Source organism: Macaca fascicularis, chromosome 15 (genome assembly GCF_037993035.2).
Source record: "Macaca fascicularis isolate 582-1 chromosome 15, T2T-MFA8v1.1".
Classification (NCBI taxonomy): domain Eukaryota; kingdom Metazoa; phylum Chordata; class Mammalia; order Primates; family Cercopithecidae; genus Macaca; species Macaca fascicularis.
The window spans coordinates 99,502,374-99,526,889 of NC_088389.1; the positions used below are offsets into that span (position 1 = coordinate 99,502,374).

Here is a 24,516-nt window from a genome sequence, read left to right on the forward strand (position 1 = left end):
AGTACCTTTTGCAGTTTTTGAACTTCAATCATTCCTTCACAAAATGAGCATAACAATATCTACGCAGTGAGGATTAAGTGGGATTATGGAGTGTTTAAAGTACCTAGCAGGGAGTAGGCACTTAGAAAATGTTGGTTCTTTCTACCTTCTGTTCTTCTGCTTCAGATCTCTTAATTTCTACAGCTCTAAATGTGCTCTTTTCCTCTCTCAGTAAATAATACTACCATCTCACCAGTTTAAATAAAACAAGCTATGAGTCCCCTTTGAATAATCTATTTCTTTCACAATCTAAATTTAATCCATCTGCAAATCCTATTGGTTCTAACTCAACACATAGCCTCAGTCTCTCTACTTCTCCCCATTGACACTGCTACAACCCTAGTCCAAGAATCTTATCTGTATTGTTGCCATAGGCCCTGAATTCATCCTTCTGCCTCCACTGTGGTCCTCTTTCAGCCTGTTTTCCACAGAGCCTAAGTGATATTTAAAACATAAACCAGATAATATCATTCCCCTGCTTAAAACCCTCCAGTGGCTTTTCATCATACTCAGAATGAGATCCAACTCTTACCCTCTGCTAACACTCGCCGCTCTTATGCTTCAGCAGCACTGCCCTTCTTTCTTTTTCCGCTTACTCAACAAACTCATGGCTGCCTCGGGCCTTAGCACTTGCTATTCTCTCTGCTTGGAATACTCATTCCCCAGATGTCCACGTGACTTGCTGCTGCTTGTCATTTAGATCTCAGCTCTAATTGTCCGCTGCCTTCTATCAGTAGTGCTCCATCACACCATCTTGTTTTTCCTAAGGCTTTACCACTATCTGAAAATAGCCTGCGTTTATTTCTGTATTTTCCCCTCAGTAAGAATTAAAAGTTCTCAGACTAGGGCCCATTTCCTAGCAGTGTTTGGCACATAGTAAGTATGCTGGAAAAAAAAAAAAAAACCTTGACTGAATAAATGAACAAATAAATTCACTTTTAATGAGCTATCAAGGTTTCATATTAATTACATGAGCCAAGAATAGTGTTTTTATTTTTAAAATGTGAGGACCTACTGGTTTTCCTTTAATCCTTCATACTTCACACATATGCTTGTGCTGGAACTATGACTGTAAATCAGTATCAGTACCATCCCCGGTTTTGGCTTTTTCCCCTAACCTAAACAGTTCTCATTTACTTTTCTCTCCATCTCCACTTCCACAGTCACCTTAGTGCAAATTACCATCCTCTCTGGCCTTTTTTCTGTAAGGTTTTAATCTCCCAGTATTTGTTCTCCAGACTGCAGGCCAGTGAGCTTTTCAGTTGCTATTATACCCATGCTTGAAAACCCTTTAAGTTTTCATTGTTCTCAAGATAAAGACCAGAATGTGGTCTGGTCCACCACCTCACGTCACGCCAGCCCTCACTCTCCACTCCAGGCCACACTTTCTCCTCCCCTCCTGGTTCCCGCCTGCCACCTGGCTGGGTCGCCCTTGCTTCCCGCTTCCTGCGAAGTTTTACATCGCACCCATTTCGCCCACTTCTTCGGATTTCAGGACACTGTTCCTTCCTCGAGGAAGCCCTCCCTGATTCGCAAGCGCCACTCCCCGTCATACAGCCCCACATCACCATGGGCCTCTCTTTCAGGGCTTTGTTCGTTTTATAAATATGTACTCCAGAATATGACAATCTTATTGACGTTCGTCAATGCCAGTTTGCGCTCAATAGCTATTTGCTGAAGGAATATACGGACTAGCGGCCCGACCACTCCTCGCCCCTCCCCTACCACTGCCGCGCAGATATTACGCATAAAGCAGGCGCCTCGAGGACGGACATCGCGAGCGCCTGCGCGAAGGGGTACGCATGCGCAGAGGGGCCAGCCCGCTGACAGATTCTCGGTGGCGGCGGCAGCGGCGGCGGCCCTGGACTGCGGGGAATGGGAATCCTAGGTCCCTGACTGAGCACCTCCCCCGCCTCCCTGCCCCCGACATGGCTCAGGAGAAGATGGAGCTAGACCTGGAGCTGCCTCCGGGTACGGGCGGGAGCCCGGCGGAGGGCGGCGGCAGCGGCGGCGGCGGGGGCCTCAGGAGGTCTAACAGCGCCCCCCTGATCCACGGCCTCAGTGACACTTCGCCGGTGTTCCAGGCCGAGGCGCCGAGCGCCAGGCGGAACAGCACAACGTTCCCGAGCCGCCACGGCCTGCTGCTACCGGCCTCCCCTGTCCGCATGCACAGCAGCCGCTTGCACCAGATCAAACAAGAAGAGGGTATGGACTTGATCAACCGAGAGACGGTCCACGAACGGGAGGTGCAGACCGCAATGCAGATAAGCCACTCCTGGGAGGAAAGTTTCAGCCTGAGTGACAACGACGTGGAGAAATCCGCCTCCCCCAAGCGCATCGATTTCATTCCTGTGTCACCGGCACCGTCACCCACTCGGGGAATTGGGAAGCAGTGTTTTTCGCCATCCTTGCAAAGTTTTGTAAGTAGCAACGGATTGCCTCCAAGCCCTATTCCCAGCCCAACGACCCGATTTACCACCCGGAGAAGCCAGAGCCCCATCAATTGCATTAGACCAAGTGTTCTTGGACCATTGAAAAGAAAATGTGAAATGGAAACTGATTATCAGCCAAAGAGATTTTTCCAGGGCATCACCAACATGCTTTCTTCTGACGTTGCACAGCTGTCAGATCCTGGTGTGTGTGTATCTTCGGATACCCTTGATGGAAACAGCAGCAGTGCCGGATCTTCTTGTAACTCACCAGCGAAAGTCAGCACTACCACCGACTCTCCTGTGTCACCTGCCCAAGCGGCTTCTCCATTTATTCCACTAGATGAACTTTCGTCTAAGTGATTCACTCATCCTGAGACTTTCTTTTTGCAGTGGAGAGAGAGAATAATCAAGTTGGGGCAAACACTGAACTTTGTCAATTAATTTGAGGCTATTTCCTATTCGACCCCTTTTCTTTTTTGAAATTTCCTGAAATGATGTTATTCTAGAGAACTTCTATGTCAGGTTCCTGCGGATACCTTTGAATTCAGTGTAGTAATATTTTCAGACGTTTCCCCAATAAGTGTGTTGAAGCATACATCTTTACGCTGCTACTATGTCTAAATACATATGTTATCCCTTGATTTTTTTAAATAATTGAGAGCTCTATTTATTTATGGGATTATTAAGTTCTGATGAAAATATAAATGTTGACTTAATCAGCATAGTAAACTGATGTTTAAAATTCCATACTTCATGCCCACACTAATTTTTAATGTTATTTTCAGTGGTTTGCCGATTTCCATTTGATGAAGAACTATACAGCTTAAAAAAAAAATACGTTAGTTATATCAATCTAGTGGTTGTCTGTTTTACCCAGGAATTCTTGGATATTTAGTTTTCTGGGTACCGAAGTGGGTGGGAGGGGGAATGATTAGAGAACAAATTATAAAAGTTTGCAACAAATCCTTTCAAATTAAGTATATAAAAGTAAACTTTTAAGGAAAACATTTTTAATGAGATTTTAATAGTAATTCTAGTCAGTCATACAACTATATTATAGAGAAAATAAAAATTTTCCTTTTTTTTTTTTTTTTTTAACCAGAAAGTGCATTTGCTTGGGTGCAATCCTAAAGTGAAATGGGACAGTGCCTTGCAGTCTTTGCCCACTGTACATAGGCTAAGGCTAAGCTCTTTGTACTACTGCAAACGTAAAAGTTTTTCAAATGTAGAAAATGTGTGGGAAGGCTTGTTGAACTTTGGCGCGCCCAGGTAAACAATACTCTCTCTCAATTGTTGATATACTTTAAAATATTCAGTTGTGCCTCAGTTCCAAAAATTATTGCCAACCAGGAGCCAGAGCAATTTTTGGCTACTTTTCTGCTCTGCCCATCTGTCACCTTACTGGTTTTCCCTTGTTCAGGAAGGAAGCAGCTGTTTCCTTGCCAACAGGTCCCTTCCTTCATCTCCCACCAAAGTAGGGCACCATTGATTAGACAAAGGTACAGTGTAACTTGGATTTCTGACAGCAACAACAGGACTGAATTGTTTAACCTCTGTGGTTAAAGCTACAGCTTGAGTTGACTGCCTTGGGGATGTCCATTAATTAAGGGGTGATGATTTGCAAGAGAAAATTAGTGGAGAGTCACATAGGTAAATCATTATTTAACTTAGGTTTTGCTAAAGGTAGAATAGTCGAATGTTCTTTTCTTTGCCTTTACAATTAAGACAATAAGAATAACAAAATTTTCTTAATATTCTTCCTTATACCTCATATAGCTTCCTTAACTAGATAGTTTGACAGAAAGAATGGCATACAAAGAGGAAAGGGGAAAAATGACTCAGAACAAGACAAAAGCTCTGACTTTTTAAAGTTATCACTTACAGAGACTAACAATTTTGTGGAATTTTTACGACTATGAAAATAAATGGAACTGGTCAACTCTTGATGGTTGCCTCAAGATGGAGTGAAATTGCATTGAGGGTAAGACTGTGTCCACAGGTTTAAAATTCTCTCTTCTGAGTAATAGTGTTCATGTGCTCCCATTCTCAACCTTGTTCTTCAAATTCAAACTTAAATAGTCTGACTTCTTGTTGGGTAACTTGCCCTGCCTCCAGAGGTATTTAAACTTCATTATCTTCAACACAGAAATTGTTAATCTTCTCACTTCACCTATTCTTGCATTATCTCAATTGATGTCATCACTAATTTCCTAAACTAGAAATCATGGAAGCATCTTTGACTTTTCCTTTTCTCTGTTGGATTAGCTTAATCACCAAGTCCTGTCAACTTCTGAAATGAATCTCAAATTTCTTCCCTTCTCTATCTGTTGCCCCTGATTTTGCCTTAAGTTTTTGCCTGAGTGATCTCCCAGGCTGTTTTCTGTCTCCTTTTGGTTCAGTCTTTATACTGCCTCTTGAGAAATCTTTCTAAAATTTAAACTTGATATTTTTCACCCTCTTGCTTGAAAACTTCATTTGCTTCCCCATTTCCTACTCTTTAAGGAATGATTTCTTTAGCCTCAGATAGAAGGTTCTTTATGATCTGGCCATATTCTGCAATAGCTTCAATCCTCTCCTCATCTCTGTTCCCGTATATGTCTGTCTTTCTTATTCTACAAACATTAGACCACTTGATATTCTTTAAATATGTCATACTTTCATGTATCTGTGCTTTGGGATAGATTGTTCCTTCTCCCTAAAATGCCATTCCTATCCTTTTCAGGGAGGCAAATTGCACGTGAGTTTAAGTAGAAGGCAATGTATACCTGCTGATTATAAAATATTTAAACAGTGTACATATGTATGTGGTTTTAAAAGTCTGCTTTTAACTATGTAAAAGTCATCTTCCCTTTCAACAGGTAACTTCTGTTAACAACTTGGTATATATTGTACAAGATGTGTTACTGGCATTTCCATGTATATATGTATATAAATGCAGGAAACCAACATGTCCTTGATACCTCTCTTCTTTTCTTTCTCCCATGTCTAATCATTCCTCAAGTCTTACTGATTTTATCAGCTGGAATCTATCTCCTTATTTCTACCTCTATTGCCACTCTGGTCCCGGCTACCAGCATTTCCCTCTTAGACTCCTGAAGCAACTTGCTAACTCCCACTTGTGCTCATCACACTCACTCTGGTCGGCTATCCTTTCATTCTCTATACAGCGCCTAGAGTCATCCTTTTAAAATTGTGGACCTGATCCTTCCATCTCCCAACTGAAAGCTTTTCATTTGCTTCCTGTTCTCATGAGTATGCCAAAATGTATTAATTCTGGGCTAGGAGGCCCTGAGGAATTTGGTCCTTCCCTCCTCCCCCATTGTTTTCTGTGCTTTGCCCTCACTGGCTTGCTTTTGTCTTCCTTAAATACATCCTATTCTCTCCTATTTTAGATCCTTTTCCTAGAGGGTATGGAAACATTTATTTCTGTAAGCTTATTCTATATAGATGGGAAGTTTTTAAATCAAATAAGGTTCTAAGGGTATATGGACAATTTTCATGATCATAACATTGTTCATAACTTCCATCATTATTCTGTAGACTCTAAGGGCTTACTTAGCTCGTGTAAGAATTATCCTTCAAAAAGCATTTTTAAGGTATTAGTGTTGGTAATCTATAATCTTTGTGCAAGAAGTCCTCAAGTCAATAGCAACATTTATTTAAAGTACAGTTTGTCATATATAATAAACCTCTGGTATATTTTCCTTTATTATGTTTGTTAAAAACACAGTATATATGGGAGAAATAATTAAGAATCATTAAATCCAAGGCTGCTGGATGTTAGGACCCTTAAGCGTACTTAAAAGATTGATTGTAATCAAGAATAACTTGTATCAGATTCCCTTCCAGTGATTCACATTTATGAGTTCAACCAGTTACATACCTGTAGCAAGAGACCACTTTATTTGGCAATAAAATTGGGGAAGGAATCAAGACTTAAATGAGGAAAACAGGTCTGAAAACATTTTTTTTTTCAGGGTATGTTTATAGATTAGTAGAACAATTTTGAAGATCTAACAGAGGTGGGATTCAGGGGAATGGTTGCCAGACAATTGAACCAAGAAGATGATGATCATTTCTTGAGTAGCACCAGAGAACAGAAGAAAGAGTTGGCCTTAGAAAGGAGGTCTGGAAACTTATTTTTCTTCTGAAACAGGAAGGAGACTGAAAAGGCTAGGCAAAGGTATCCGTAAATGTTGAATTGATTTGTTGTTGCAGGGGTTTAGGGGTATAGAGGTAGGTATATGAAAAGTAGAATTTGTTTCTGATTGTGCCTATTTTCCAATTATTGAGGAATCTAGGATACATGAGAATAGGGACAGATCATTTGGAAGCTTGAGTGCAGTAAAGGTTTAATGTTGCCTCTATGAGAATCTAAAGGAGTAAGTTAAGGATGAGTAGAAGGCTTATTATGCTATGTTGGATGCCAGGTTGCAGTTGGATGGCAGGCACAAGGAAGTGGGTTGGATTGACTAGGTTTGGGAATTGGTTAAGTAGGTGCTAGGTAAAGCCCAGTGTGTGAAGCAGTTAAGGGTTCTGCTGAAAGTGTCGTTTGAGTGATTGGCTGAGGCATGGAGGATAAGAGAAGGGAGCAGAAGCTTATGGACTAGACCACTCTTTTCAGGGCTTTGCTTTATCAGCCATGACAAAGTATAGAGAATCTGGTCTCAATGTAGGTCTCTCACTCTAGGAGTTTTGCCCACATTTTTCATGGCTGTTAGAGAATCAGGGCTGAAGGCAAGCCTTGAGTTCCACTTATTTGGTAAAAAATTGTGTCAGATTGCTCACTGTAGCCAAGACAGAGTTCTTTGTGGCTTCTGTAACTTGCCATCCAAGTAAAAAATTTTCTTAAAAGTTGAAATGACCTTTGTATAAAAATAATAAAATACTTGCTATGTGTCAGGGACTGTTCTAAGTGCTAAGCAAATGTATCAATGCATTTAATCTATCACTATCATCTGAGGCAAGTGCTATCATTATCCTCATTTTATAAATGACGAAATGGAGACACAGAGAAGCTAAGTAACTTGCCCAGGATTCCAGAGCTGGGAGGTAGGCAGCAAATTATGGTGGTTAAGAATATAGACAGTGGAGCAGGGTGGCTGTGGTGGGGATCAAATGGGTCCGCACACAATGTGCTTACAAAGGTGTAGGGCAATTAGCATCCTTGACGGATGGAATGCCTGCTTTCACACTTAGTTAACAGTACACTATCCTTCAAGGCAGGCTATCCTCTTATGAAGCAATTGTTCCTGATATTAACCTTTCTTATAGTGAGCAGACATTTCCCTCTAATGTCCACCATTTAATTCAAGTCCACCTTTGGCAAAAGGAAAACAAGCCTTACTCTTTTTTTTATACGTGATAGGCCCCTTCTAGAAATCAGAAATGCTGATCCTTCTCTAATGACTACTTCTTCCTTCCAGATTTTAGATATCTTGAGCCGTGTCTTCAGTATGCTCTCTGTGAAATAAGGCTATCGTTGCTTGGCAGCCAAGATTTTCACCAGATTGTGATTCCCTTATGACTGTTTGCCTTCCTGGGTAGGAAGTGCTAAACGGCCTGATAGTGTGAGTTTTTCCCAGTAATAATAATAATGATGTGTTAATATTTCTTGGGCATTCACTATGGGTCCAGACACTATTTTTAGTGCTTTACATTTATGAGTGTTTAAAATCCTCATGACAACCCTGTGAGGCAGGTGCTATGGATTCCCGTTGAAGAGATGAGAAAACCACAGACATTTTCTCAAGTCCCTGTTACCTTCTATTTTTTTTTTCCTTTTGAATTTTGGCCCTTTTGAGTTTTTTTTATTATTATTATAAACATTTTTTTTTAATTACTTGAAGACCATTTCCCAGCTAACTTTAGCAGCTTGCTTTATTTTACTAGTGCTGCTGCTACTTCTGCTTTGAATCAAATGATAGGTAATCATTCCTTAAAACAGTATTATATTAAAAGAAGATATCAGGAAGGTATTTTTTTAGTAATAGGTAAAAAATTAAAGTGTATAGAAGGAAATCATGGTTCCACAGCTTTATGTATTTTTCCCCTTTAGCATTAATTTTATCCAAAGATTTAGGGGACATTTTTTGTTTTAGAATGAAAAGGGACTAGTAGCTATCTATTGTTATAAATACATGGTAGAGTAGAGTACAAAACAAAAGACTGTGAGGAAGTGACCACTTTACCAAGCAGCTTCAAGTAGCAACCATACCCTCCATGGTAACCATTCTCTTAAGGCAACTGATGGAAGAGTTTCCGACCAGAAGGCTGGGATCCAGTACCACCCCAGCATGGACAAATGCAGATGTGAGATCACTCACAGCCATGTCTACCTTCATGGAAAATGAGTCGGCCCTCTCTACTCCAATACCATGACACACAACCTCTGGCTGCCCTCAGGGTTATCGGACTGGCTTCTCTGAAACTCTCCTACTTTTTAGAAAATCCTGTGGAAGGACCAGGTAATAGGAAAAAGGCTGGTGAATTCTATAAAGGGAAGTGAATAGAATTGTGTTGGGTTAGGGAAGGAAGCATTTTAGGCAGCCACCATGGGAAGAAGGCAGACCACCTTCTCACTGACGGTGAGACCCAAGTGCTAAGGCCAGCAACAGGCAGTGTCTGAAAACTAGTCTGATATCATCACAGTCTTCAAGGGAAAATATTATTCTACTGGGGTTTTCATGTCAATAGTGGACTCGAATTTAAGAAGTCTTCAACCCTTTTCTAGAAGCACAAGTGTTTCTTATATATGAGCAGAAGGATCCGAAAGAAACCAACTCTTCTTTCCATCCCTCCTAGTACAGTTTATTCACTTTTCTTGCCAATCTTTCATTTAAAGATGTCTCGTAACTCTTCCTTAATCCTCTTTCCTCCTCCTGCATAGATCAGATCCTTAACAAGTCTTTCCTTGACTAACATTCATTTTTCTTTCTTTCTAATCTTTCTTTTCTTTTTTCTTTCTTCTTTTTTTTTTTGAGACAGAATCTTGCTTTGTCACCCAGGCTGGAGTGCAGGGGTGCAATCTTGGCTCACTGCAATCTCTGCCTCCCAGGTTCAAGTGATACTCCTCCCTCAGCCTCTTGAGTAGTTGGGACCATAGGCTTGTACCACCATGCCTGACTAATTTTTGTATTTTAGTAGAGACGGGGTTTCACCATGTTGGCCAGGCTGGTCTCAATCTCCTGACCTCTGGTGATCCATCCACCTCGGCCTCCCAAAGTGCTGGGATTACAGGCTTGAGCCACCACCCCCGGCTTCTTTCTAATCTTTCTACCTTAAAAAATCAACAAAGAAGTCTTTCATCAGCTTTAGATAATTAAAACCAAGCAAGCAGCAAACGTTGGTCTTTTTCAGTAGAAACCATGTTAAAAATGGTTATGCAAGCATCAAGTATCTCCAACCCCATCACACACCTTGTCCTTGAGAACTGGTTATGCTGTGTTTCAGTTCTGTCCAGTTCTCCCTGGTGACCCTTTCCTCCCTTGATTAGTTCCACAGCACTGCAGGCTAAGGAGGAAAAGGAGTGAGTGGGCCCAGGAGGGTACTGTCCTAGGAGACAGGCTGATACTTTTTACTTTTAGATAAGTAAGATTGAAAAAGTGTTCATGACTCTTCCCTCTGCAAACTCTCCCTTCAGGTTTAAACTTGGAACTTTCTAGCTTTGGTCATGTATTTTATGCCGTTAAAGGATTTGTACTTTTCTCCATACATATCCAGATGACCTTAAGTCCAGAAATAATCAGCTGCTGCATCTTAACTGCAGGTTAATTTTATCGTATTAGAGGAAGATATCAGGAAGGTTTTTTGTTTTTTTGGTTTTTTTGTTTTGTTTTGTTTTTAAGTAATAGGTAAAAAATTAAAGTGTATAGAAGGAAATAATGGTTCCATAGAACCATGGTTCTGGTTTGGAATCTCCAACGTGAAGAGTCATGGTCTTCCTTAAACTTGGTAGCTTGTGGCGATTTGTTTTTCCCACATCCCAAAACAGCATCTCTGTGACTGGGCTGAACGTGTGCATCCTTTGTCGTGGAGTCAGGCTCATGTTCAGTACCCCTTTGGGCATCTGGTTGGTGACTGTCACTCCCTCTGTGGTCTTCCCCATTGCCTGCTTGGGTCCCATCATTATTCCAAAGCATACAAGTAAACTACTATCTCAGAAACTGATATTATGTTTGACATACACTGGGATTGCAACCAGATCCTCTGCACTGACAGGATAAGAGAGCAGGTGGAAATTTCCATCAGGAGGGATGAAAGGATATGCTCAGATTCCCAGCACTTAAACACAAGGATGGAAGTTGACATCATCCAACCACCTGGGGTTCATGAAGGGAAGTGTAAGGTCTGGCATTCCAATCAGCTTGACAGAGCATCAATCACTCCCTGGGTTTCAGCTGCAATTGTAGAACCTGATTTATCAATAATGGCATCAGTCTCTTCAATCACATCAAAATAGGCCTCATTGTTAGTGTATTTCACCCCAGTACCTCGCCAAGGCACCACTGACAGTTATCCAGTGGGAAGTTGGTCACCCACATTGGTGCTTCCTGTAATGATGTTGACAACTGTTCAAAGGATAGTGGGAGACTTTGGCAGTTCTTTGAGGATATTCAACTCGGTAGCCAATGAGTCAGCTTGGAAACCCATTGCCAAGCATCTCTTCTAATGCTGCATAAACCACAACCACATTGTCCTTGATCACTAATTCTGAACAGTCTCCAAAATAATCCTGAAATGTGTCTACTACTTGGTGAAGAAACTCAGTGACAAATAGAGAGGAGACCTCCATCTGGATCATAGCCACAAAAAAAGGTCTTGTGATGGTAAACACGTAAGAGACAGTGGTGAGGGGTAGGGATAACTGGAGGCACATTTTCTGCCTCAGCAGCTTATTCTTGCACCTCAAAAAAGTGATCACAAACAGAACAGTATACCACACTTTTCCAGTGTTTCTCCAGGAAAATATCTTCAGAGGAGTTGATCAAGAAAAGTCTATAAATCATGATAGACTGTGATTGTCAAGTGAGAAAGGAAAGCCTTTTTCAGTCTGAAAGCCTCAGGACTCTGCAGATTTTCAACTCCATCTTTCAAGACCAGGCTCAATCTTCCTCTACTGCATGAGCCTGAAGTATCCCTCCCTTGAATACCCAGCCTGACTCCTCGGGGCACCTGATGCTTGCTCCACATTATGAACAGGTCCTGCCCTGCTCTGCTTTACCTATTTTTAAACTGACTTTATATTTGAAATTTGAAATTACCAATCCCACGAATTTTAGATTTTTTTTGTTTTCTTTAAATGTATACATATATATAAACAGTTATATTTAATTTATACAGTATCCTTGGTTGTTCCTAGATTGTCATTCCTAGGGAAACAAAGACAAGAACCAGTTTGACCCTTCCCTTCCCTCCTTTCTCCTAAAAAACTCTGTAAGTTAAAAATGTGGCATTTTTTAAAAGGAAAAATATAACACCAAGATTCAAAGAAGGATCATGCTTACCTCTTCTTTCTCTATGAGAAACTCTCCCCAGAGGTAGAGATTTAAATTCAGAGGAATTGAGCAATCTTTGAGAAACTTTACTTTTTAAAAACTTTGCTTCATAGAAAAATCAACTCACTGGTGAATAAAAGGATCCAAAAAAGGAAAACTTCCCTTTGAAAACATTCTAGAATTGGTGATTAGACTCCCAGTTTCACACTATCACGTACTTACATTAGACATTTTGGAAAAAACCATCAAAAGTCACAGTTCCAAAAGTTTAGTCTTATTTTTAGAAGTTTAGTAAATATTTAGAAATCACTTCAACAGTGACTTTTTGTTCTATATGTTGCTTGTTTGTGAAAATAATTTTATAACAGAATAAGGTTAGGTAGATAATGTCAAATACTGGGGTCTTGTGTATGTATACTCAGACACACATGAGCATGCACACACACACACACACACACACACACACCCCCACTCACTCACCCTTGTGGACCTCTTTCTGCATTCCTGGAGCCATATTTAGCTTTCCTCCCATTTTAGATTTTCTTCCAATTTTCCCTTCGTTTTCTTAAACAGAAACTTGGGCTTTGTAAATCATGCTTGAACTATGCATATACCTATGTAGGTACTATTGACCTATATAGAAAGTGTGCTGTGCTTTGATTTTGCATCAGCGGTCCAGGTTTCAAGTGCTGCCCTAAGAAGTAAGTATTTGGTACTTGTACCTAGGACCTCTTTGTGCCTGATTTCTGTTTCTCCTTTTTGAATTTCTAGAATAAATACTCAGGGAGATGTAAAAAATACTCATTTACAAATTTTAAGGCAACATGACTGAAACTAGAGAACACAACCTATTGCTTTTGTTTACCTGCAGAAGTTCGGTTCTGTATCAATGCCAGGTATAATTCTGGTTTTTTTCCAATTGCCTACAGTGGTCCCCCAAACCAAACTAACCTCTTAAGGCTTGGCTAGCAAGGCATGTTGTGAAAGAATACAATTGAGAAAGATCTTTTGTGCCCCAGCAGAGTAAAATGGTTGTTTGAGGTAATCGCTCCTGGGATTCGACAATCCTTTTCTCTTGCTTTAAGGACAAAGAAAGATTTTAATGTTGAGATGCCAAGAGGATTATTAGAACTTGGGAGTGACAAATAGCTGTTGAGTATGGGTATCTTTTGGGAAGGAAAATATGAGATGTTTGGGAGGGAGTGGGAGTGAGGGGATGATGGATGGATTGGGTATTTCTTTTGGCACTGTAAATGTTCTCTTGGACTATCATCGTGAGCTCCCTGTTGAGTAAAGAATGACATTGAGGGTGGTTTTCTTCATTGTTTGTTTCACTTCATTTAGGTTTTGGATTTGAATCAGGGTGTGTTGTTTAAGAATTTCTTGGAGTCTCTTTCCCTCAATGCTCTCTTCTTTTGAGTCCTCTGGGGGAAAAAAGGTAAATAATATAATTATAATTGTCAGGTTACTTTGAGTCAAGAATTAAAATTCCTGATGCTCTTTGCCAATTTATATTGCATTTCTAACTCTGAATTTAAATTTCATACCTTTTTTATATAGTCTTTCTCAAGGCCCCGTTTACCATACTACTTGCTTTCAGATGTTTCTAAAATGCGAACTTGAAAATGCAACTGTAATGACTACCCCTTAAGTTCAAGTTTAAATGAAACTATGCAGTATGAGTAAAAGACCTCTCCACCTCAACATATACCCTGGATTCCAGGACTCTAGCCAACTGAGCTGCCTGGAGTTCAGTGCTTTCTGTGTATGCTTACTGGCTGTGCTTTCAGACAAGCTGTGTCCTCTGCTTAAAGTGGTATCTTCTTCCTCCTTCCTCCACAACCCCTGCCAACTCTCTTTCCTTAACTAACTCCTTAAAAATTTAGTTCAAGGGGCACATCTTTCCTGATGGCCTCTGCCTCTACAACCTGGGTCAGTTAGGTGCTTTCTTCTGTGATCCTGTTGTTCCCAGGGCTTCCCTCTGTAAAGGCTATTAATAGTCTGAATTGTATTTGTATGGTTTCTTTTCTCTTTGCCCCATGCAAAAATAGGGACTAAGCCTTTTATTTATGTCCCTAACACAGGGAGATAATGCAGAGCACATTATAGTTTCCCAAATTTATGTTGGATAGATGAATTAATAGATGGATAAATGGATGAACAAATGGTACACAGTTTCTGTTTTGTTTTGTTGATTTCACAGTATTTGTGGTGAGATTTTATTTCTTCCATTTACAATCACAGTGCCATTTAGAAATTCATTCAACAAGCATTTATTCAGCATTTACTGTGGCACACATGTCTTTTAAGAGAAAGGAATGTAGTAAGATTCTGAGTGGAACAAGTTCAGTCACATGGCTGAGCCCTTTATAGTTTGCTAAGAGACTAGAAACTCATTCATTAAGCAATTTTGATTAAAGCACTGATTATGTGCCTCACACTGGGCCAGTCTCTTAGGATACTTCAGTGTACAAAACAGACCCACGTTTTGCATACATTCTAACAGGGTAGAAGGAAGGGCAGTACCAAACATAAAAATAAGTAAATTACTATGTATATATACACACAAAGTGTGTGTGTGTGTGTGTGTGTGTATGTGTATACACATATAGTGTAAGGAACAGGAGCTCAAGATGGCTGAAGCAGAGTCGTTGAAGGGAAAAATAGTTAGGGGGGGTTAGAGAGGTGAGCAATAGTGAGGATTATTGCAAACACAGGTGGCATAGTATCTTGTATGAAGGACACTGGCTTTATGGGTGAGATGAGAGCCATCGCAGAGCTTTGAGCACAGGAGTGACGTGATCTTAGATTTTAAAAGGATCACTGCTGCTGTGTTGAGACTAGACTCTTGAGGGCGTGTTAGAGGCAGGGGGACCAATTAGGAGGCTATCCAGCAATCCAGGTAAGAGATGATGATAGCGTGGATGAGGGTGGTAGCAGTGGAGGTGGAAGAAGTGGCTAAATTCTAGATATATTTTGAAGACAGACCAACAGATTTTGCTAGTAGATTTAAGGTGGGCATAAGAGGGAGAGAAGTTAAGGATAACTGAAAGGTTTGGGTCCTGAACAACAGGAAGGATTGGAGTTGCCATCAGCTGAAATATGGAAATCTATGGGTGAAGTAGAATATTTTTTGGCAGGGGGAGGAGCTGTGGCTGTGGAGGTGAGAGGCATTAGCTGCTGAGTTTTGTATATGTTAAGTAAGCAATATTTATTAGACATTCAAGTGGAGGCATCAAGTAAGCAGTTAGATACCTGAGTCAAGTTCAGGAAAGAGGGCTGGACTGAAATACACAATTGTGAGTCATCTGCCTGTGGATGGTGAAGTCAGGAGAGTAGGTGGGATGACTAAGGGAAAAGTGTCATTAAAGAAAAGACTAAGAACTGAACCTTAAAGCATTCTATAACATTGAAAGATCAGGAAAAGGAAACCAAGCTGGAGGAATCAGAGAGGTAGGAAAACCAAGAGAGCACGGCGCTTTAGAAACCATGTGAAGAAGACATGTGAGAGAAGATGGAGTGCTGGTGTGTCAGTTGCAGCTGATCAGACAAGTGAGATGAAGTCTAATCACTGAGCGCTGGATGTATTGACATAGAGGTTACAAGTCACCTGTGTGAGAGTCATTGCGGTGGGGTTGTGCAGTTGGAGCCTGACTTGAGTGGAGTTAAAACAGAGTACAGTGAGCACAACTAGAGACAGCCAGATGGCTAAAGAAGGATGTGGGTTCTTCTAGATTCTTGAGGTTAAAAAGGAACTGAAGCGAAAGGTCATCTTCCTCCCGTTTTATTGGTAGATTGGTATTAAGTGTTTCACAAGAAATACTCCTTTACACATATATAATTATAGCTTGGGGGAACAATCAAGGATAAATGACAGTTTCTTTTCTTTCTTTCTTTCTTTGGCATTATTGTGAGAGGGAACAATTTTGTAAGTAAATGTTTTCACTCCAAACATGAGTAAACTGTTCAAGCTAAGGGCTTACTGACTTCCTTCCTTCATGGGTTTGTCTGGTTCATCTTATTCCCTTGTCATCTATTTCTCCTGATGGCTTTTTTTCCACTTACAAATTGAAATGTAGTTCCACACCCATGACACAATTATTTCTGTAACTTTGGCCCAGTTTCCTAACCCGAGACATTTTTCTCTTCAGTGAGTGCTGTAAATTAAAAAAAAAAGAAAAAAAATAGTTCATTGTCCTCTTAGGTTTTATTCAGGAGCAGATTTTTCCCTATTCCTTTGTAAAATTATTGCTGAATAGTGGGAGAGGAGAGGACCAGTAATGATAGGAAAGAAACAATATTTTCCTCACTTTGAATCGCTAAGATTTCATTCTAATCGTAGAATATCGTCAGGTTCCTTCTTGTGGGTTGGGAAGTCTGTCTGGATCCTTTACAAAAGAGGACTGAGGGACATCCAAGCCATATTTGTAAGCAGCAGGGAAAAAATGCCTTCTCCTGGAACTACTTATCTCTCCTGATGATGCGTTTCTTTCTTTCAAGACGTCAGTCAAGTGCTGTGTGCTCCATGGAATGTCCTCTGATCCTTCCGGCTGTAGGTAGTATTGGTTTTCCTCTGAATCAGTGTACTACCTTCTGCCTGTACTCCTTACTTTGTTAGAGAGAGAGAGAGAGTGAGAGGGAGGGAGGGGGGAAGAGAGAGAGAGTGGGGGGGGGGGGAGAGAGAGAGAGTGTGTGTGTGTGTGTGTGTGTGTGTGTGTGTGTGTGTGTGTGTGTGTGTGTTTTAATGGTTAAAACAACTGTGTGTGTCTCTACAGGCTGGTAGAACTGCATTCCACACCTAACCTTCTAACTTCCAAGCTTTCTGATTTTAGGCAAATTGCTTAATCTTTGTGTGTCTTAGTCTTTTCATCTGTTAAATGGGAGTAGTTCTTATCACAAAAAGTAGTGAGGATTAGAAAGGAATTCTCTATAAAATTATAAAGTTATTTATTCAGAAAACTGGTAACTTAAATAAATGGAAACCCGAAGAATATATGTAATGTATGGAATAAACCCCTATCTTTAGGGCAGATTTTCTGAAGGAAAGAGACAATAGTTTCTCTGTCTTTCCTAATACCAGTTCACTGAGAAACAAGTCAGTGAATGTTTATTAACGGTGATAGATAACACTGGGAAAATATGTGGAATGGTTGCTCACAGAAATCTGTGATATGTATGTCATAAAGTATTTGCACATTAGCAAATGTTTTAGACTTTAGGAAATCTTCCAGACTAAAACTCTTGCTAGGGAAATGATGTTGCAATTTTGATGGTATATGAAGTCAGCGAGCTTTCCATTTAGTTTTCCTAACATTCATGCAAATTGCTGGGTTTCACCTATTTCATTCATATTTTCCTAGAGAATTCAGAAGTCTGCTTTAATTTTAACACAGTCAGTCGACCTTTTCTATAATTAGGAAAAGAAGTTAAATGACATTTACTTTTGAGCAAACTTGCATAAGACATGTATTTTAATCATATAAAAAAAGATTAGAAGAACGAAATATACTGAAACAATCAAATTACACCTTCTAATGAGAGAAGCGATGCAGGTTCATTTTAGAAATTGTAGAAAATTCTGATAAGCAAAAGCAGTACACTTCACTGAGATGCCATTGTTTGCACTTCATGTATATTGTTCCAGGCTTTTCCTATGTCTAAATATGCATATGTGATTTCATAAAACGATAGCATCTTGCTGTATATTCAGCTCCATAAACTGCTTTTATTCCCCCATGTAATATACAGCGAATGTTTTAAATATGCTTTGGCATTTTTTTGATAGTTGCATGATTTTTTTTTTGTATTTTTTTGATAGTTGCATATTATTTTTTTTCTGTGGATGTACTACAGTTAGTCCACTGTTACTCTTTAGTTTATTTTTGATTTTTTCCTCAATTACAATGTTCTGATGTACATCTGAACAAACTTTTAAAATTTAAAGACCATAAACATTTCTTAGATTTGCCAATATAAAATACCTAATTCAATTTTGTTCATTCTTAAAACATTCCTTTGTGAACCAGTTTTGTTATTTATTTGATGGTCATGTTTGGAGCTCCTGTGTGTGACTGAAAAAAAAGAAAAGTGTAGTTTTCTGAAAATAATCTGCATTTCAGGTTTTTTCATGAATGTAAGATAGCATTTTCCTCATTTGATCAAAACTAGAGAGTTTTGATAATGTCATCAGGAATTGGTGCTCCGAGGTTGTCTTCTCCTCAACCAGAGCAACCTGTAATTCATGGCTAGTGAGGTTGCTGGGAAGTCAGTGATCTTTACCATTGTGTCATTTGAATGAAAGAAAGGCTGGAGCATAGGGAGTGGGGAGATGAGGAAGAAGCCAGAGTTAGATATCTATTCCACAGATTTAAGGTCACCACCGTTTCCATCTTTCATAGCTGTGGCAACTTGAGATCACATGTTTTCTAGGTTAGTTACCAAATATTGCCTCCAGTTGCCCATTGAAACATCTTAGAAATTCTAGTATTTGGACATCAAAACTAGCATATTTCTATTTTATGCACCTAAAAATGACACCAAAACCCTTTATGACATCATGATTATCAGTTTTAGGGTTATAAAATATGGTGACCATATATATAGATGTTAGGAAAAGGAATAAAAGAGATGAGTTGCTCATTTTTGCAATAAATGTTTGGTGAATGAATACTTACTATGTACCTGGCACTGTGCTGGGGCCTGGGCTTACGAAGACGAGTGGACAAGTCCTTAAGTTGCTCTTGGTGTGGTACACACATATATTTTTAATGTCTACAATGCTTTGTGGTTATTTGTTGCTGTGTAAAAGACATATGTCCAAGATGCTACAGGAACCCAGAGGAAGGAAATGCAAAGGTTTTTACAGAGGAAGCAACTCTTCAGCAGGTTGATAAGTAGATAGGCATTCCCCTGGGAGACAAGGGGTGCATGATGAGTTTCATTCAATATGTGCAAAGAACAGAGTATATTCTAGGAATTTCCAGCACACAAGAATTGCAATGTTGATTTAAAACATTTGGAGTAAGTATTGGGTTCATTTTTTTTGTTGGTGATGGTGGTAGTGTTTGCTAATTTTTTTTATTTTTCAATATTTCTGAGTTTTTAAAAATCTTCATTGTTTATTCCTTTTTAGGAAATTGCTAAACGATTTGACCCTGAAAAATCAGATGAAATGGACATGGTTTACTAAGAAGTTCTTGTAACTACTTCTTGTCTCAGTGACATACTATTTTCCTGTCTTGGATTTAATTGCTTAGAAATTATGGCTACAGATTCACAAAGAGTTTGGAAGAAAGAATAGATGAATAACATATAGTTCAAATTATCTGCTAAATTTTTTGTGTTGTTAGTAATTAATACTCCAAAATATGATAAAGATCACTGTGCTTTTTTGTTGTTGTTGTTGTTGTTGTTGTTTTGTTTTAGCATTAGAAAAGTCTTGGGCTGTACATTCTGAGATTTCAAACAAAGTAGATTTATAGTGGAAAGGAACCAGAAGTTTAGACTAAATAGATATGTTGTGAGAGAGCCATAATGATCTTATTTAAATATTTTCCACATTAAGGCATGAGTACTGTTATGCTACTGCTATTATTTTTTTAATAATTGAATTTGCATCCATGATGGTTTTTTTTTTTTTTTTTCATTCCCCATGGAGTTCCACTTGATAGCCAATGTGAATATTTGAGGAAAATATCTATTGGAGCCCAGATTTGAATTAAACGTCCTCAAAGTATAATGAAAGTTTTGAGTTTGTCTTATAAGAAAGGAATTTTCGTTTATGCTTTAGAAGTCTAATTGATAGAAGTCTGGACAGCAATAATTGGGGTGAATTTCTAAGATAGTTGTAAGATTGTTCACTTGGTAAATATTTCTTGAGCACTTACTATAGACCCTATGGACCGGACATTGAACTGAATTAACTTTCATTCTAGTTCCTAATAGACATGTTAAGCTGCTGGCTTCATGGAGTTTACATTATAGTGAGAGCAAATAGACAGAAAAAATAAAAGGTAGTTAGTAAAATCATTGCCAGTTACAATAAATGTTAGGAAGGAAATAAACAATGGACTGAGAACTTGAACCACAGAGAAGCACCTGCTTTGGGTAGAGTGGCCAGGGAGAATCATCATGGGCAAGGGGGAGGCATGTGCATGCACTTGAGGAATTGAAAGGAGGCTGATGAGCGAGAGGAAGCATGGCATCAGATGAGCATGGAGAGCCAGGCAGGCAACAGACCACACAAGGTCTTATAGGGCAAGGTCAGAAGTCTGGATTTTATTCTGACACCATGAGAAGACATTAAAGGGTTCTACACAAGGCCTAACCTGAACTGATTTCCTTCTTAAGACCATTATTGCCTTGTGGAGAATGGAAGCAGGGAGACCAAGTAGGAGGATGTTATGTTAGTCTAGGCAAGAGATATTGGTGACTGGGCTGAGGGGTACAAATTAGGAGGGAGGGCAAAAGATGGTTTTGAGAAATCAGCAAGATTTGGGGGAGGGCATACTAAGGAGAAGGAGAGATAAATCAAGAATGACTGATTTTTGTAAATGAAGTTTACTGACTTGAGTAAAAATGGGAATGAAGTGACATTGAATGAGATGAGAAAGTTTGCAGGGGCAGAAATAAAGAGGTGTTTGAGTTTTGTTTAGGACCTATCTCTAATATGCTTGTGAGGATTCTAAAGGGAGCTGTCAGTTGGATATGTAAGTTCAAAGCTAGGGAAATCTGGATGCAGCTAAAATTGTATTTGAGATAACCACACCTTCCATCAATATGTTGGCTTTAATTTTAAAAAGCATTTGGAGTATAATTGAAAATACTGAAACTCTCTATTGATAGTACATATCTTCTATTCATCAGTGACTAATTTCAGGGTACACAACAGTTGTGCAAAAGAATGAAGTCCTCTTAGTTGTACTTCTTATCAAAATCCCAATGGTACTGTTTTATGGAAATAGAAAAAAAATTAAATTCATATGGAACCACAAAGGAGCCCAAATAGCCAAAGCAATCTTGAGAAAGAAGAGCAAAGTTGAAGGCATCACACTTCCAAATTTCAAAATATATTACAAGCCCCAGTAAACAGAAGAGTATGGCACCCTCATAAAAATAGACATAGAGGCCAATAAAATAGAATAGAGGCCCCAGAAATGAACCCATGCATATGCAGTCAATTGATCTTCAATGGGTGTGCTAAGAATACACAATAGGGAAAGATAGTATCTTCAACAAATGATGTTGGGCAAACTGGATATCCATATGTGAAAGAATGAAACTGGACTTTTATACCATACACAAAACCAACTCAAAATGGATTAATGACTTAAACATAATACCTGAAACTGTGAAACTCCTAGGAGAAAAGCTAGGGGAAAAGCTTCATGACATTGGTTTTGGCAACAATTTCCTGGATATGACACCAAAATCACAGGCAACAAAAGCAAAAGTGGACACATAGGACTAGAACAATATCAAACTCAAGAGCAAAGGAAATGATCAACGGAATGAAAAGGCAACTCATGGAATGAGAGAAAATATTAACAAACTATACATCTGAAAAGGGGTTAATATTCAAAATATATAGGGAACCCCTATAACCCAATAGCAAAAGAAAAAATAAGGAGCCTGATTGAAAAATAGGCAAAAATAGGCAAAGGACTTAAATAGATATTTCTCCAAAGAAGACATACATGAGCCTGGCCTTTCCATATCAGGTTCCTTTGAGAAACTGAAAATAGTGACGGTGAAGGGGCTAGTGGAGATACCTGTGGGCAGCAGGTGCCCAGTCTGGGCCAGCAAGTGAGGAGAAGCCTCACACACAGCATGTGGTATGTGGCTACCATTTTTTCTCTTGCTTGGGCTCTGCGAATGTTGGGGGTAGACCTTTCCTTTGGAATGCTAGTCCTTGAGGTTTGTACCATGCTTTTCATCCAGCATCTAGACAGGGTCTGCACATGCCCAGGTGTTTGTTAAATGGATGAGTATTCCAGTTTTCCTTGGTTTCTGTGGCCTGGAGATGAAACATGGGTAGCTTGAAGTACCTTGGGTTCTACAGACCTCACCATTTCCTTCCTCCTGATGTAAGAAGGCCTTGAAGACCCATCCCAGTCAATCGTCCATGGATAAAGTCTATGTCAAGAGGATGTCGGGGCTTTATGTGTGATTCTACAGTTAATACAGTGCACAAAGGGCCTCCACTGAGGGGTAGATGGAGGCTGATTTCCAACCTATTCACAGCTGCCATGCTCTGTATCTGCTGTTGAAAAGGGGCCTTTTTCTTTGCAGGGTTAAGTCTGCCCAGAGTATCTTTTTCTCATTTTTCTACAAGGCCTTAGGTACAAGGCCTTAGGTATTTGCTAAGTCAGAAAGGGTACCTTTTTGTCATTCAGACAAAGGTGTCCTAGGTTGCCCAAGGTCACGTGAGGTCACGCAAGGTACCCTTGCTCCAAATTCTCTATGACTGTTAAGTTCTTGAGGAACTTGAGCTGTAAGCACTCCAAATGTCGGAATACTTTGAGCAGCTGTCTCCCTGTGCTTGCATCTCTTCTCCCCCTTATATAGAAATCCCAGATAGGAAAAGTGTTGATCCGGGTTGCAGGCTTCCATGTCCATTCCTAGGGCTCTCAGACCGCTCTGAGTCAGCACCTGCTGCTACCACACAGGTAGATTGGTCTGTAGATTAACCCATTGCTGTGTTCCCAGATGCCTCTGCCTTCCTTCTGATAAGGCAAATTTAAATTGTGTGTGTGAGGAGGGGTTGGAGAGGGTGCTTTGCTTGAGCCAGGATATAGTCCTTTATATTCTGCTGAAAATTCTCAGAGGAGGGCTGTCCAAGGGAAAATAACAAGCCCGGGCATGAGAGAACTTAGAATTCCAGGGGGACTTAGTGGTATTAACACTAGGTAAAGGGCACAATTTCTTTTTTTTCCTATTGGATTGCTAAAAATCACAACAATGCTAGATACTTCCTGGATTTCTTTCAGTTGGGCTGAATTTAAGAATTATAGGTTTATGCTGTTCCTTGATGCTGAGAAAAGAGGGTACGTGTAATACTGAGACATCCACACAGTGGTGGGTGTTGAGGCACCCTGCCAGGTGGGAGAGATTTGAAATATATTCCAAAACTAAAGATTTGGGATTGTTTTTTCCTACTTTCAAAACAATGGGAATTGACAGAGTTTAATAACAAGATTACACAGTTCCTTCTCTGAATATAATATACCACTTGAAAGAAGTACATTTGGTCAGGCTGGACCGAATCTCATCAAAGATATAAGGGAAAGTCCAGAAGACACACCTGAGTATGGTTTGAAGCCAAAGAATAGCATGCTCCAAAATAAGCCCAATCTCAGGTTAAGAAGCCTTCATCATTTAAAGTGGCCACCACACAGGCTCTCCTTGTTTTGTTTTTGACTGTTAGGTTGAATTCTGATGGAATGAATGACGGGGGTTTGTCCCAGCATATTAACAGCCCATTTCAGCCCTTGTGCCAGTCTGGAAGCAGGTGATAGTGAAGTCTGTGTGTGACCATCACAGAAAACAGATTAGAAGAAGATACCCCACCAGATAAATGATGGGCATCTCTGGATGAGAAGATTGATGGCCCCTTTTATTTTCTTTGTGATTTTCTGTCTCTTTCTAGTATTTCTAAAATAGATATGAGTTGCATTTATAATGATTTTTAAAGTTACCCCAAAAGAGAAACTATTCAAAGAAACTGAAACTTTATGAAATGAACCTGGAACAGCAAAAAAAGATACCTTATGGAAGTATTTGAAATACTAAATTGATAGCCATCCTTAGTTTTTCATTTCAGTTTGCTGCTTGAACATTCATTGATTATCCAATGCTAAAAGAGGAAGGAATAAAACATTTATGAAGCATCTACTTAATGTATAAGGACTAAATATGAGACATTCTGTCTGAACTCAAGGTAGCTTATCTAAGAACAACAGCAATATGCATATACACATTAAACTTCCCATTTTTGAGTCTGTCCATATGCCAGGCACTGTGATAGAAAATGGATGGATGGATGGATGGATGAATAGATAGATAGATAGAGGTTATTGCCCTCAAGGGGCCAATAGTGTAGAAGAAAGGGAAGAAATTTAAACTGAGGATTATAATATAGTCAGTAATTGTCACAATAGAGGTAGTCCCAGAGCACATGAGCATAGAGAAGAGATGCTGCCCTTTGCCTCAGAAGGGGTAAGAGAGGATTAATAGGAGGAAGTCATGCCTGAGCTGCATCTTGGAGGACAAAGCACTTAGCCCGAGAGTGAAGGGGATGTGCATGCCAGGCATTAAAGTGTGTACAAAGGTAAGATGCAGAGAGAATCATGCATTCTGAGAGCTGACAGTCATCCCATATGGCTGCAATTGTGTTGGGGTGAGCTGGGAGGAGAAATGAGAGTCGTGAGAGGTCATATGCCATGCTAAAATCTCTGAGGTCTGCCCTGAAGTAGTGGGAAGCCGTTGCAGGATTTTGAAGAAGGAGAGTGGTTAGACAGATTTGCATATAGAAAAGTCCCTTTAGCAAT

At 39.7% G+C, this 24,516-nt stretch overlaps 2 protein-coding genes and 1 pseudogene across 4 annotated transcripts in view; 2 read left to right on the plus strand and 1 right to left on the minus strand.

Moving 5' to 3' along the window:
- Positions 1–24,516, plus strand: part of PIP5K1B (phosphatidylinositol-4-phosphate 5-kinase type 1 beta) — a 306,533-nt gene that overhangs the window by 73,975 nt on the left and 208,042 nt on the right. The gene's annotated exons all lie outside the window — the stretch shown is intronic.
- Positions 1,868–4,414, plus strand: PABIR1 (PP2A Aalpha (PPP2R1A) and B55A (PPP2R2A) interacting phosphatase regulator 1). The gene has a single exon (XM_045373148.3). The coding sequence runs from the start codon at positions 1,968–1,970 to the stop codon at positions 2,829–2,831; it is 864 nt and encodes a 287-aa protein (XP_045229083.1). The 5' UTR covers positions 1,868–1,967; the 3' UTR covers positions 2,832–4,414.
- LOC102119525 (AP-3 complex subunit mu-2-like) lies at positions 10,116–11,479 on the minus strand (annotated as a pseudogene).

What these genes read in the sequence shown, in the direction of transcription:
- PABIR1 (XM_045373148.3), top strand. Translation starts at nt 1,968, where the DNA reads ATGGCTCAGGAGAAGATGGAGCTAGACCTGGAGCTGCCTCCGGGTACG.